General features: G+C 46.2%; 1 protein-coding gene across 4 annotated transcripts in view; it reads right to left on the reverse strand.

Moving 5' to 3' along the window:
- Positions 1–2,970: 2,970 nt before the first annotated feature.
- LOC120722981 (Snf2-related CREBBP activator protein) overlaps positions 2,971–15,037 on the reverse strand; it is a 36,567-nt gene continuing 24,500 nt past the window's right edge. For 3 of the 4 annotated variants that reach the window (XM_040014188.1, XM_040014190.1, XM_040014189.1), the window contains 18 exons: positions 14,126–14,455; positions 13,802–13,988; positions 13,539–13,708; positions 13,215–13,366; positions 12,921–13,133; positions 12,200–12,364; positions 11,429–11,584; positions 11,003–11,335; positions 10,494–10,669; positions 8,990–9,303; positions 8,704–8,906; positions 8,017–8,186; positions 7,696–7,892; positions 6,957–7,071; positions 6,355–6,480; positions 4,734–4,910; positions 4,536–4,619; positions 2,971–4,360 (listed from right to left, as the gene is read on the reverse strand). In XM_040014188.1, the coding sequence (XP_039870122.1) occupies positions 3,086–4,360; positions 4,536–4,619; positions 4,734–4,910; positions 6,355–6,480; positions 6,957–7,071; positions 7,696–7,892; positions 8,017–8,186; positions 8,704–8,906; positions 8,990–9,303; positions 10,494–10,669; positions 11,003–11,335; positions 11,429–11,584; positions 12,200–12,364; positions 12,921–13,133; positions 13,215–13,366; positions 13,539–13,708; positions 13,802–13,988; positions 14,126–14,455 (4,543 nt within the window). In that variant the 3' untranslated portion in view covers positions 2,971–3,085. The remainder of the gene's footprint in view (positions 4,361–4,535; positions 4,620–4,733; positions 4,911–6,354; positions 6,481–6,956; positions 7,072–7,695; positions 7,893–8,016; positions 8,187–8,703; positions 8,907–8,989; positions 9,304–10,493; positions 10,670–11,002; positions 11,336–11,428; positions 11,585–12,199; positions 12,365–12,920; positions 13,134–13,214; positions 13,367–13,538; positions 13,709–13,801; positions 13,989–14,125; positions 14,456–15,037) is intronic. The other variant, XM_040014191.1, reaches the window with a different exon arrangement.

The following is a 15,037-nucleotide window of genomic DNA, read 5'->3' on the forward strand; positions in this document are numbered from 1 at the left end:
GCCCCTTGACGACGATCGCGTCTCTCCCTCGCCTTCCTTGCCCCTCGAGGACTTCCTGCTCCCTCTCTCTTTCTCCTCTGGTTTAGGCCTCTTGTACTCCACCTCTAAGGGTGGAACCAGAGAGCCAGGGCACTGTCTGGTGGAGCGTGATGTAGATCGGCTCGCCTGATTGGGTGTTGAAGGTTTGCTGCTTTTGTTATTGGTCACAGAGTTGCTCTGAGGAGAGGCTGGCACACTTTTACTTTTAGGCTTTTGGTTTTTGTCCGAAGGGGCAGTGGTGGAAGTCGTAGGAGCTTTAGGGGTGGAGTCTTTCCGAGGTGTGTGGCCTGGTGTGTCCACCCTGCCTTTCATAGCTAAAAGCTTGGCTGCTGCATTGAGTGCTGAGCACCTTTTCCCTAGAACCTCTGGCTCAGGAGGTAGCGAGGGCGTGCTGTTGGTCAGCGTTTTAGTGTCCTGTGGCGGCTGTGATCCCACAGACTTCCTGGTGATCCTAACAGAAGACGTATCGCTGCCCGACTCTCCTCCCGTGGACGCATTGGCGTTGTTTGACGCATTTCTGTCCGAGCTGCGTGCTGGTTTGGCTCCCTTCCTGTCCTTGGTGCACTTTTCCTTCTCCTGATCTTGGAGCCTGCGTTTTGCTGAGCGAGTGAGCCGGTGCTCCTTCCTGCTGTTGCTGCTGTCAGAGTCAGAGGAGGAAGAGGAAGGAGACCTGGAGCGCCTCCTTCGAGAGGCAGTGGGGGGAAGGTCCGTCTCACTACCCTCTTCTATCTTCTCCTCCTCCTCGCCTTGTTCCTCCTTGTCCTCCTTCCCTGCCTCTGATGTAGGATCCACTCGCCTCTTCTTGGTAGGATGTCTGTTCTCGTAGGTCCTCTTGTGGTGAGCATGGCGGGTGAGGGTGGAGGTAGAGCACCCAGACGATGGCGAAGAAGAGCGAGCAGACTCCTGGCTACTCTGGCGACTAAGTGACCTTTTCTGGAGAGCAGGTTTCTGATCCTCAGTAGTTTTCTCTTCTTCCAGAGGGTTAGCTTCATCTTTCAGAATGGGGGTTGTGGTTTTTGTTTCTCGTCCCACTCCTTGGGGCCTTCCTGACTCTTTGGTCTCAGAGGAACTCTCCACCTTTCTTCTTTTAGGCTGAGACTGGCTAATGTCTGAGTTTTTGTCGTCGTCTTCCTTACTCATCGCAGCTTCAGCCTCCATTTCTGTCACCTCTTCTTGGTCGCTTTTAGAAGCTGACTCTTTCTCTGTTGATGGCTCTAAAGATGGTGCAACGAGGGGAGTGGATGAGGGAGCGGATATGGGAGCAGGTGTGGCTTCCTCGGTCTGAGATGGTGCAGGAACACTTGTGGATGAAGAAGTTTGTAGCTGAGAGGAAGTGACTGCAGAGGTTTGTGTAGTGGACACGGGTGGAGCTGTTTTGGTTGTGGATGCTGTGACTGTAGCTACTGAAGCAGGGGTGATGGTTGTGGTTGTTGACCCTAGGGAAGCAGACTTTTCTGGTGATGATGTAGCTATGGTGACAGACAGTGATGCTGATGTTGTAGCTGTTACCGGAGGTGTCTTGTCAGTCTTTTCTGCAGTTTTGGGAGGAGAAGAAGAAGTGAGGACTTTGGAGGGCGCTGCAGTTGAAGGTGTTGTTACTCCTTCTGCTGGGGGTGATGAAGCTGCTGAAGCCTTCTTTGCCTCTGCAGGTGTAGCAGCACTTGTGGAAGTTGTAGTTGGAGGAGGCGTGCAGACTGGACTTGATGCTGAAGGCTTTTCGGGCTCTACATGTTCCTGAACCTCTGCAGTTGGTGATGCTTGTTCGGTCGGGCTTTTGTTAGCAGTCTCAATTGTCTTTGCTTTGGCTGGAGGGGAAGGTGGAGCTGTATTACCAGAAGATGGTGCCACTGTTTTGACCGGTGGTGATGTAGAAGTCTTGTCAGACACTGTCTGGATTGAGTCTAACATACTGGTTTGTGCTGTTTTTACTGGAGCTGTCACAGTCGTAGCTGTAGCTGGAGGGGTCTGCTTGGGCGAAGATGGAGCTGGGGAGGTCTGCTTGGGCGAAGGTGGAGCTGGGGAGGTCTGCTTGGGCGAAGGTGGAGCTGGGGAGGTCTGCTTGGGGGAAGGTGTAGCTACAGGGGCTTGTTTAGGCGAAGCTGTAGCTTGAAGGCTCTGCTTGGGTAAAGATGGAGCTGGGGAGGTCTGTTTGGGGGAAGGTGTAGTTGGAGGGGTCTGCTTGGGTGAAACTGTATCCAGACTCGATACAGGATGACTGGAGGGTGTGGAGGCTAGAGAGGCTTGTGGCAAGTCCTTCACAAGAGAAGTAGTTGGAGGTGATGTCATTGCAGTGGTGACTTGTGGTGTAATACTAACTGTTACAGACGCTGTGGTAGCAGCTGTTGTGAGTGTTGGGGTGGGGTCTTTAACAGCTTTGAAAGATGACGTAGTGGGTGGAGTGGAGTGTGTAATTGGTGTGGTTGTGGTGGTGGTTGCCTCCACAGCTGGTTGAACAGCAGCATCTGAAACTGTGGAAACCACAAGTGTTGGTTTAACACCTGGAGGAGGAGGTGAGACATCGCTGACAGGTGGAGACGGAGCTGTGTTGCTGACGGGGGTGGAGGTATACGTGGAAGAAGAGAGGACTGGTGCTGGGGCTGGACTTGGAGCTGGGGCTGAAGCAACCACTTGGGGAGAGGCAGTCTCAGAGATCAGTGAGGTCACCTGGGGTGCAGGTGAAGTGGGAAGTGAGACAGGTGTGGAAACTTCATCTGACTTTGTTGAGGAGGCTGGATTTGGAGGCGGGGCCAAAGCCTCAGTTTTAGTGTCTGTCTGATCAGCTTTGGTCGACTGTGAAGACTGAGTCATTTCAAAAATAGCAGCAGGAGGCGGGGTCTCTGAGATCGTCAGTTCTGTCCTGGAATCAGTTTTTGATAGATCAGTGTTCTGACTCTCATTAACGGTCTCTAGCGTGGTCGTTGAGTCCTTGCGGGGACGACCCCTCTTACGTTTAGGGGACAGTGGCGGGTTTCCTTCCTCAATTGCCGAGATGGGATGTGGGCATGTGGTCGATGCGTTGTCAAGTTCAGGTAGTCTTGTGGGAGTCTTAGGGGGCCGGCCCCTCTTTCTTTTCAAAGGTGGCATGAGAGAGTTCACGCTGGACTCCGCAGCAGAGGCGGAAGCAGCGTCTCTGCCTGGTGGGATGTCCGTTTTCTTGGACTGGTTCACTCCCCGTCCTCTCCCTAGATGCTGTTCTCCCATCTGGGCAGCCATACGAGATTCGGTTTCCAATCTGCGCCGCACAGGGAAGATTCCTCAGCACTGGCATGTCAGGAGACAGATGAGGAGGGGAATATGGAGGATAGCCTCTGACAGGCTGAGGGTGCACAGGCGGACTTGGGGTAGCGTCTTGGTCCAGAGGGGATTTGGTAACAGTCTCTTTAGTTTTGCCATCTGGGCTCTGTGATGCGTCCTCCTTGTTTGGCTCGTCAACAAATCCAGCACCGCTGTCCTCCGCCGTTGCCTCTTCTGAAGAGCAACCACCTCCCGTCCCACTTCCTCGCCGCCGCCTCTTTCGTGGCTCTTTCTCTTCCACCACTGTGACTAGCCGGCCCGGGAGCTTCCGCAGAACTTTGGCTGATGGTGAATCTTCAACCAGTCCCCGCAGCACTTCACCGTCAGCTGACTGCCGCTTGCGAGGCGACCGTGAGCTGGTGGAGGGAGGAGACATGGCGCAGTCTTTACTGTCATCATCCTTAGTCTGATGATCCGCCGGACAGCTGGACTCCAACGATGACTCAGACGCCCTCCTCTCCTTCTCCACCTCCTTCTCCTCCCTCCCCGTTTTGGAGATTTTACTGTCCGTCTCCCCAGCACACTGCTGTTTCCCACCAGGGGGCGAGGCTGTAGGAGGGGAAGGCACTGGGCTGGGATGGGAGCGGTTTGGTTGAGTCCTGGTTTTGGCGTTCTGGTGATCTCTGGCGGGAGATGACGCTTTCGAAGATTTGGAGGAATCTTGAACCCGGGTGGATGATGACGTTTTGTGGTGGTCTGTGCGGGATGGGATCGTAGACGCAGAACCTGTGTCTTTGGCAGCTCCTCGTCCTCTCAGACCTGAGCGGGATCTTTCAGGCACTTCTCTGGGAGTCGTGGGCTCAGGCTCAGTTTCAGGCGAGGCCCCGCGGAGTCGGCCGCTAGTCCTTGTAGAGGTGGCAGTCTTGTCCTTGGGTTTACGACCACGACGGGCTGGAGCTGGATGGGCGGGTTCGGCAGAAGTTGGTGTTGACAAAAAGTCGTCCTCGTCATCATCAGATGATGTGTGGAGCTTCAGGCCCTCCTCCTTTGCCTGGTCCAGACCCTTCCTGGCAGCCTCCACCTGTTCCTAAACACACAAGAGGAGAAGATTTTCTTTAAAGTTTTATCAAGTTAAAAATGTTTGACTTAAACCGAAATCAAATATTTTCTAGTTCTCGTTCCTGCTTTTCCCTTTATTGTCTAAATTACTTTCAAGTATTAATCACTAATTATTAAGCTGAAGTTGAAAGTTGTGATTTTACCTCAGCCTGCTTCAACTCCTCTTTGCACACATCTTCTAACGAAGCTTCCAGGAAGTTCATGGCGTAGCGTTCAATGGGAGTGAGCTAAAGACAAGCAGAGGAAAAGGTGCGTTTAAACAAACTGTAATTCAAAGATTCAGCAGAGCATTAATATTTTATTATATTATACATTTTTATAGCCGATGTGTTTTTACTCACCTGCTCCACCAGTGCGGCTATTTCCTGCTCGGCTTTAGAGAGCTCCTCCACTTCCTCCTGCTCCCCGCCGTCATCAAGCGGTATGTTTTCGTTGAACTCCGCCAGTTCGGCCACCTGCTCTGCTTTGGCCTGAGAGGCCGCCACTATGTCCTCCTCATCCTCGGCACGACACAGCGCCTGAAGCAAACAGATGGAGATAATCAGGTAAATGTCCACAACCATGATAAATGTGGCAGGAGTAAAACTTTTTCCTGACTCTTGGATTATGTCTGCATACAAGGTGTGAAATAAAGTTCAGGTTTTAAAAATCAAATAACTTAGCCTAGTCAAACTGGTCGAATCTCCAAAGTTATTCTATTGTATTCTTTTCAAACAGTGGTCCAGGTTAGTGAATGGAATTGGAGGAGGGGAGAAATAGCAGCTACAACACCCTGACCAGATGGAGGAGTTATTATAAATTCCGTCTCCTGCAGAGTTGGAAAAGGATGAAACTATCCATAGAGTCCAGAAATGTTTTTGTACTGGTCTATAAACGGGTTTAGTCCTGCTGTAAATTTGGGCATTTTAACACCATCGCCATCCTCATATACATGTTTACATGAATATGGGGGTGGCTTGCTTTCAAAGCCAGCCTCAGATTGCTTCATTTTTAAGCCCTGGGTGTCAGCAGAAATTATCTAAACTGTGGTGCGTCCCAGCACACGGCACAGTGCAAGAACATTTTTGAAAATGTGCATTATCAAGGCTTTGACACGCTGGAGGAGATCAAGAGTTCAAGTACAGCCAGGGCACAAGTAGAGGAGGAACACGACGGGAGTTCTCGTGTTAGATCAAGCGACAAAACTGGGAGCCATTAGGGATGGGAATCGAGAACCAGTTATTGAAGAAAACCAGTTCAATTACGGTTCTTGCACAATCAGCTTATTTCAGTTTGTGTGTCAGAGGAGGAAAATAGCGAAGCAGTCTAGAGCATGGATTTGAACATTTACTTTTATTGTACAAAAGGACGAGATGAACGGTAAAGTGGAAACTTGCATACCCAGGACAGAAACAACTGCATTATGGTGCTAACACAAAAAAACCAACAACGGTTCTTTAAAAGAATCTGCCCAGACAGCATGCTAACGCTAAGCTAGCCAAGAACGCAGAGTGAAAGTAATGTGACAAGTAGTATAACAAAGTACTTTTTCCCAGGAGTAATTAAGTCATGTACTGCATTACTTTTGAGAAAAGTGTTCTGTGTAATAATTACTTTTTTGAGCAAAGTTTCAACACTGATCACAACAAAGACGGGAAATACCTCAACAAACATTTGACCCACAGTATACAATTGATTTGCATGAATGTAATTTCTTTGTTCCTACTTAGCTGTCAAAACAGAGCCAATGAGAACCCAGTGTCGATCAAGCAAGAATTGAATCGATGAGTAATGTCAATAAAGGAATCGCTAAATTCTTGAAACAGTCCAGAAGTTCATAAGAAGATCACCTTTAACATGAGATCATTTTTTAAGCTTTTCATTTCAATAGGCTGAGAGCAAAGACTTGCAGTAAACGTACATTTTGTTCCTGGTAATCACCAAAAGGTGGGTGGTAAATATCAAGTACACCAAGTTTCTAACCTGCTCCAGGATGGTGGTGCTCTGCTTGTTGACGGCTTCCTCCTCCTCAGCCTGGGGCACCGACAGCTCCACCGCCGCCTCCCTCTTCTCCCCCTCATTCACATCAAACAGCTCTCTGATGGTTTGCTGAGGAACAAAGTGACAGTCGGACACATTTAGCAAAGGCAGAACGGGTTATGTGTGCTTGATGAGACAGAGAAAACAAGAGGCACTTGAACTGCTTAATGTCATCAACACACTAAACTCAAAAAGACCAATTAGAAGAAACTCCATTATACTACAAAAAAAAAAAAAAAAGAAGAAAAAAAAAAAAGCACAAGTAGTATTTATATAAAAGACAGTTTGAACAAATTTAATTAAAAGGGGGATGAGGTCTCGGCCTGTCATCCAGCACTGAAAAAAAAAACATCCCTTCACATGATACCAGTGACTGTATTCAATTATGCACCAAGCACCCACCCACATGTTTGAGCGCCTTTCAACTATTAATCATGCACAGATGAATCACTGAGCTTATCCAGACACAAAAGAAGAAAGAAGGAAAAAAAGGCTTGACTGAAGGGCATTTATTTTACAAAGAAGGCCCCGTGTAAACGTGATACCTGTTTAAAGAAGGCCGTGGTGAAGTTTCCTCCTTCGATAGCCATATCTCCCAGCATCCTCTTCTGGTTTGCCTTCTTCAAAATGTTCTCCTCCACCGTGCGCTCACTGATCAACCTGAGGAGGAACATAAAACTATTTAGTCTTTTAACAATCACATTTCTATTTTTCACTGGGCCAATGATTATCGGGTGTATAAAACCTCCCCCTACACCCAGATGGGTTGGTGCTGACCAGGTGGTGTGAAGCGTTTAACCAGATTCTGCAGATCTTTTAAATTCAGACACTACTGAGCTCCAATTTCCATTTTAAACTTTAGATTTTTATTCCTACTTTTTTTTTGTTGCTTTTGCTTCTGAAATTATGCAAAGAAGGTAGGAGATGCTCATCAGTTTAAGTCAAACAAGATGAACGCTCGTATGTGTCAAACAGATGTTGACAACATTTCTTTTTTTATGTTCAATGCAGCGGCTCTGTGCTCTCAGCTTTTTGTTTCTCTTTGTGTCTTTTGTCTGTGAGTCCAGTCTCTATTGTGTATGCTTATTTATTGTATGTCTGTCTCTGTTTTATAGTATTGTGTCTGACTTTAAACTGAGAACTACCACACGGAATTTCATTATGTGACTACATAATGACAACAAAGCATCTTAAATCTTAGCTAAGGGAGTGGGCTTTGATTTGGGAAAGTTTTTATGTGAGGATTTTTTTTTTTTTAGTAAAAGCAGGGAAAAAGAAAGTCACCTATAGATGTGGACGTCGCGGGTCTGGCCGATTCGGTGGCATCGGTCCTGAGCCTGAGCATCCATGGTGGGGTTCCAGTCACTGTCGTAGAACACCACAGTGTCGGCCCCGGTCAGATTGACCCCGACGCCGCCGCTGCGGGTTGACAAAATGAAGCAGAAGATGCGTCGATCTGCATTGAAGCGCTCCATGAGCGCCTGGTGGTGGCGTGCAGAAGACAAACAGAGGAAATGAGCATCACAGACAGACTACAGCTTTCTCGTTCTTGCCTGGAAGCGGAACAGGTGAAGATTACGCTATCAAAACACCATCACTGCTGACCTGTCTCTGCTCCACCCGGGTGCTGCCGTCCAGACGGAGGTAGATGTGTCCGTGGTAGTTGAGGAACTGCTCCAGCACATCCAGCATTCGAGTCATCTGAGTGAAAATCAGCACCCTGTGGCCTCCCGCCTTCAGCTTTCGCAGCAACGTGTGGAGAGTCTGAAGCTTACCTGAAAACAGGAGACAGAAGACACAAAATGAGCCACCAGCAAGCAAAACAAGCTGCAGGAGCATAAAATTATTTAATAATCGCACATGGAGTAAACTCTTTGAAGCAGCCTTTTATGCATAAAACACAGTGGTGGAAAGAAAAGACTAACCAAATACTATTTCAAGAAAATTTAGTGCCAATTTTGCAGTACAGTCGAGAGTTTTGCTAAAGTTGTTGCCAGTGTGCATCTGGGATCGAGTCAGTGATGAGGGATGAATGGGATCTAAGCTGTGGGTGACCCCCACATTAGTAAATGACAGTCTTATCAAACATCCTGTCAAAGGCTTATAGGTGAGAATGGATACTTAGACAGTCCTGGATTTTCCTGCTTTGTGTCACCCCTGCAAGTCAACACCGTTTTTATTTAAACCTTAGATTTTGTGATTAGGAGTATCTGATGTAGGTGTGGATTGCCACAAGGTGCTCCATGGTTTTCTGCAAAACAAAACAAAACAAAAAACACACTGAGAACTCACCACAGTCGTACTGTATGAGCCTCAGGTCAGGGAACTGCGTCCTCATATAGGACTGGACGTGGTGGAGGCTGCGAGTGAGCGGCGTGACTTCAGCTGATAACATGGAGGAGAAGACTGCCTGCTTGTGGTTCAGAGATGGCGGAGGATGGCAGCAGTGCATGGAGATGGGTGGAGCTTCCACTGGAGGAATTGCAAATGTGTACCTAAACAAACAGCAAAGTTAGCTCCTTCTCCTTAGCTGAAGCTTTGTAATATCAAATAACCAAACGACTGTTAAGCTAAGTACCGGTCTATGATGTCACTCAGCAGCTCCAGCCGTCCTTCGATGCTGTGGATGGCCTCTCTTACAGCGTGACTGTGAAACCAGTAGTCGTGCTCGTTTTGCTGCTGTGCATACAGACAGCTGCTCTGGCCAGAGCGGCCCCACTCTCCCTGAGGGTTCAGGGCAGCAGGTGATGGACGACGACCGGGCAGGAAAGTCAGGAAGTCCAGAACCTCCTGACCGTACATGGGCTTTGCTCCACAGTGGAGTTCGTTGACTCGAAAGATGAAGTCCAGCCGGCTGTCGTGCTGCTGTTTCTCGGAGTCTGCAAGCCATGACTGTTGAGGTAAAGAGATACAAGTAAATGGAGGCTACAGAAATCAGGGCAGTGTTGACAGCATATTTAAGAAAAACATGCTCGTATATCAGGCTCAGTCTTGTTTAAATGTACAATGGAGAAAAAATGATTGTAATTGATTTCCTTTACCAGTTGGGGGCAGCGGAAATAAACTGGAAAAAAAAAATCTACTTTGAAGTTCACATGACAAACTTATTGCTCATTGATAAACTTGACCACCGTCTGCACCACAGGAGAGGAAAAACGCTGACACTTTATTTCAACCTGATAAACTGAGCTGATCTGTTTTCTTTTCTGGTGTTTTACTGCACTTTGTCAGCTTTTTTAATCCAGTTTTATTGAGCCTGACATTTTATTCTATAAAACCAGTTTATTGTCTACGAAACAAGGTAGGCTAAATCATTTATTGCTGTATGCCGATGGTGATGAATGAATTTCAATTATTAAAAAAAAAAAAAAATTGCCAAACTGGTAAACTGGCATCAGAGATGTATATAATTTATTGACATGCTTCAATTTAACCAATAAAATTTAAAGATCATAGATTATGGTTTTTAATGTTCCCATACCGCCTTAATCTAAACATTGTGATCCACATAAAGACCTCAAAAACACTTTTACAAGTCGGCTACTGCAGTGCAACAACCTGTTGGAACAGCTTGGGTATGGCAGCTATGAGTATAACAAACTTATCCTGATGTAAAAGCAAAATAATGAACCTTTAATTTTCTTTGTGGAAGCTTTTCTAAAAGTCTCACGGAGCCAGTATCACAAGCCGGAACATGTCAAATCCATACCTGTGCGTAACAGTGAAACCTCTTTGATTATGTAGTTTTATTTTAGTGAGCTGAGCCCTGCTGACTGAATGCTATGATCAAACTTGTCTTTACAACTCCATCGCTCTGAGATTTGGCACACATAAAGTTTGGTTTGTTTGTTGTTGTTTTTTTAAACTGATGTTTCATGCATCTTTTCAGTTTAGAAACGTCCCGGTTCATGTCTACATAGCGCTGATGCATGGTTCCAAAATAACAGGACATTAGATTGTCTCAGTACAGGGGGGCATTTATTTTAACTAGGTGAAGAAGTATTGGGTAACACCTCAAAAAAAATGATTGCAGATGCTTTAAATATCTAAAAGGTGAAGTCCAAGAGGGACAAACTGCTTACCATGTAGAAAGGCGAACGGGGAGCGGGACGAGGCACCTTCCTGGGTGGAGGGAAGGCTTTTGCACCCAGATTGGACTTTGACTTTGTGCTAACTGCTGTCTGACTGCTGCTGCTACTTTCCCGCGGTGTTGCTGAGGTCTTTGGAGCAGAAGAAGAGGCGCTCACCTGAGCTGGAGCTGCAGAAAGACAGAAGAGAAAACAGCCTCCTGTAAAAAAACTCAATACGGATTTGCTTTAAAGTCAATTTCACTTTTATTTCTTCTTCTTTTGAATCTCTGTGTTATTCGATTTAAAATCCAATTATTTTCATTACTTAAAAATACCTTTTTGCATGCCTGTATGTTTCATTATACATTAAATTTTATTAACTTGCAGCAGGTTGTTAGGGAAAAGAAGAAATAAAGCTTAAAAACTGGACCCAGCTCGGTTTGTCATGCAATCTTCATTTCATCTGAATTCAATCTGAATTTCAGCTCAGTGAGAATAACAGCTCAAGCCCGTTCTCTCACCTGGCTGCTCTGTGCTCGATGGAGGAGGAGGCTGCACTACTTTGAGGACAGGGCGAGGGGGTTGGGGCTGGTTCGGGGCTGAGCTAGGGTTTCTGGGAGGAGCTATGGTGTAGTGGGCGGTAGCAGGACCAGGGGTGCGCTGGGCAATTTGCAGTGGAGCGGTGTTCCTGACGGGGGTCGTGTTGGCGTGTGGGTGCAGGGAAGGGGATGGCTGGGGAGCGACACGAGGGGAAGGGGCCACAGCCAGGGTGGGCACAGGCCCGCCCTCCTTGCCTGTTGACTGACGCACAACGATCTTCACGACCCCAGGGCTGCTCACCATGGTTGAGGACACTGAAAAACATTAAATATACAAACATGGGTTACATATATCCAGCAGGAAGTCTCATACTTAAAATAAAAGGAGGAGGGAGAAGGATTTAACACCTTGAGAGGTGGTGTTGTGTGGCAGGCGATTAGCAGGGGGGGCAGCAGAGGGATTGTTTGCAGGGTGTGTGCTGACTGTACTCTGGACAGCCACCTGTGCAGGTTGGCTGATGAGGTGATGCTGCACGCCACCGGGGACCAGGTTTATCACATTACCTGTAGAGTGACAGTGAACCAGACTGTTATAAGGACTTTAATTATTCCCTAATTATGGGACGGGATGGGATTTATGTAAATAAGAAATCAATCACAATTACGGGACAATAACAGTCATCAGTTAAATGAAGCAGACCAATGTGGATTATCTTCTGATTGACGGATTAAAAGACTTTGGCATAACTGAATATAAAGCAGTCCAGCTGCAGTGGGATTCTGCAAAAATCCAAAAACATATAATATCTTTAATCTTTAGTCTGATTTCAAATCAGATAAAAATGAGGTCAAAGGATATCCTGGTCCCATTTAAACTATAACCACAATAGATAAATGCTATCAAACTTCCAGGGCCTGTATGGCTAAATTTAGTATATTTACATGATTGCACCCAAGTTTTCTTGTTAATTAACATGCATAGAATATTTTGACTCAGAAGTAATCCTGGCATCAAAATGTAGGTAAAAATGATAATACAACTTGTTTTGAGCAGCCCCCTATCCCAAACAGCAATATGACACTTTGAAGTTCAAACAAAACGAGGTATTACACCTTTCACTAACCATAAAATCTGATCGGTGAAAACTAGAAAACCCACAGTTAGTGGGAGACACCAACCTTGAACTGGGCGTGAGGAAGCTGCTGGAACTTGGTGGATCTGTGCTCCAGACAGAGTCAACTTGTTGCCCTGAAGCTGGAAGGTGACGGGTTTGCTTCCTTGACACGACGACACAGGCCGACCTGCCAGAGAAGCCAGCTGGGCTATACTTACTACCTCCCCAGCTTAGGAAGAAAAATAAGAGACACGTAGGTAAGAAATAATAATTCATTCACTTTACCACAAATTAATTTAATTATGAATGAATGACAGAGACCTGTACTGCATTTAGTTAATAAAAACCCCCCAAATACCTTTTGTTTTCTTACTGAATGGTCGAAAATAACAGAACACACAGACTCCTGTAACTAAAAGTAGACTAATCTCTTTCTTGTGTGTTAATGGTTGATCCATTTTTAGAAGTTGCAAAGTGTGTTTGAGATTTTCTAAGCACTGCCATCTTTATTTTTCACCTGCACCTTAAGAAACAACCTGAGGCACAATACACACTGTGTTCCTGTGTGGTTTTTACCCAGCAATAAGATATTTTGAAAATGAGTAAACAATCATTAAATTGAAATCTAAACCGAGACGCTCAAAATATGCTTCATCTAAAGAGAGAAATGGACGAGACTTACATTTTGAACAGGAGCTCATGAAACTGTCCCCAGGCTCAGAGTTTTAATGAGATAATACTTCAACAACATCACAGCTTATCTGCTTTGAAATAAATGTACTTACAAGGCAACCTAGCTTGCATATCTGGACTAAGCAGGACCCTCTGGGGCATGACATTGCTGGGGTTTGGACTCGGCTGAGCTGGGATAGTGGCTGTGCAGGGAGCAGTGGGAGGCCGTACAGTCAGCATCGCTTTTGGAGCATTGGACCTCACTGCAGTTTGAGCGGTAGGATGAAGAGATGGGCGAGGAGGAGTGGATGCGACTGAACAGACCACTGAAATTTAACAAAAATGCATTAGAGAAACGTGCAAAATTTATGTTTCACCTTTTTAAGGGTGTTTCATTCCTTGCTTACCCTGCTGAACTACAGGAGCGGGTGCAGGAGCTGAGGTGACTTCAGTGACTGGAGGTGGTTTGGGGGTCTGTGCTGCAGGGGGGACGGAGCAGGTAGGTTTGTTCATCAGGAGAACTGGGCGATTATCACCTTTAGGAGGCGGCTGAAACATTCTGAAAGAGGACACACATAAAGTATGGGAACTACTGCACTTAGGACAATAATTATATCATGTAATAAATGTCACAGGTATGGTAACACAGGTAACGTAGAAAACCAAAATACATGTAAATTTGCAAGTATCCAAATCTGCATTTTTCTTTTCTTTCTTTTTTTCCCCTTTACCTGTTGACTTTCATGCGGACTGGTTTGGGCCTTGGAGGAGGTTCGGGGGACTCCATGATCTCCTGGATTAGTTGGCGACTGGCCCTGTAGCGTGGCAGGAAGACATCTGCCTGGTAACGGGACACGCGGCTCTCCAAACCAACAAGGTCAAACATGGAAACGTCGCAGCGCTGAGAATGCAAAAGCAAGTTAGAATAGATTAAAAATCACGCCATCAGGCTCAACTTTCTGAACAAATGAAAGCTTTTTATTTTCAGGCTTACCTTCAAAGGAGATACCTCCAGGGCGTCATGCACCAGAGAGGCTGTGTGGAAAATAATGGGTTGCATGATGAAGGGAGACTGGATGGGTCGAGGGTCAAAAAGGTTGGGATGATTGCACACTTTGCGAAGCTGCATGAGGATGTTAATCACAGACATGAAGTGACCACTGGCCAGCGTTTCCCTGGTCCTGTAAATCAGATGGTTTAGGGTCAAATTCAATTACATTTTTTTTTTCCAGTTTCACCTTCTTTTGGTGACTACGTTTCAAAACACAAACTAAATTTACATTAACTTTGAATTCCTCCTGCTGAGTCAGTAACTTACGATGCCTGCGCCATGAAGTCATCGTAGAGGAATCGCTGTCTCTTGGATAGACGGCAGCGCACCACATGCTCATATTTCTTGGGCATCTGCTTCTCCACGTCAGCCTTGATCCTCCTGAGCAGGAACGGCCTCAGCACCTTGTGAAGCCTCTTAACCAGGCCTTCGTTGTACTCCTGACTGCCCTCGATCATTCCCGTCAGCGGGTTGGAGAACCACTCTTTGAACTCGCGGTGGGACTGGAAGACGTGGGGCATGAGGAAATGCATGAGGGACCAGAGCTCCATCAGGCTGTTCTGTAGAGGGGTTCCTGTCAGCAGCAGTCGCCGGTGGCTATGATCAGCACAGACACGAGGAGAGACGTAAATAAAAAAAGTCGTATCATTCAAGCTTCAGGTGAGTACGAAGAGGAAAATAAGAGTTTTCAGCTGCTAAAGACATCAAACATGCTTTAACTCATTTTAGCCACATGGGTGCAGCAAGCTGAGAATGCAATCATCACCCCATAAAGAGTTTATAACATCCATCAAACAAATAACATAACCATTTATTTGGAGTCGTGTTTCTGTCTGCTGGAATAGTCTAAATCATAAAACTCTTTTTAAAACCCAAATATGCCACAGCATTAAAGCCACTGACAGGTGAAGTAAATAACACCACGTCCTGCTGGGAAATCCTGAGGTTCATGTAGAAATATTTTTGCGGTTACACCGTCGGCATGGCTACGCTCATCTCACTGGGGCTGAGTATCAATTTAGATTATAGATTATTTTAAAAAAAGCTTTTAGTGCACAATCCACGCTGAAGTGTGCATCTTGCAGCACATCTTTATTTGCTTTAAAGCTCACAAACCAACATTTTGATGCTGAACATGAGAGGCACTCTCAAACTTCTAACGGATCTTTTTTTTTTTTT

This window comes from Simochromis diagramma, unplaced genomic scaffold, assembly GCF_900408965.1.
Source record: "Simochromis diagramma unplaced genomic scaffold, fSimDia1.1 OVJJ01000669.1, whole genome shotgun sequence".
NCBI classification, from domain to species: domain Eukaryota; kingdom Metazoa; phylum Chordata; class Actinopteri; order Cichliformes; family Cichlidae; genus Simochromis; species Simochromis diagramma.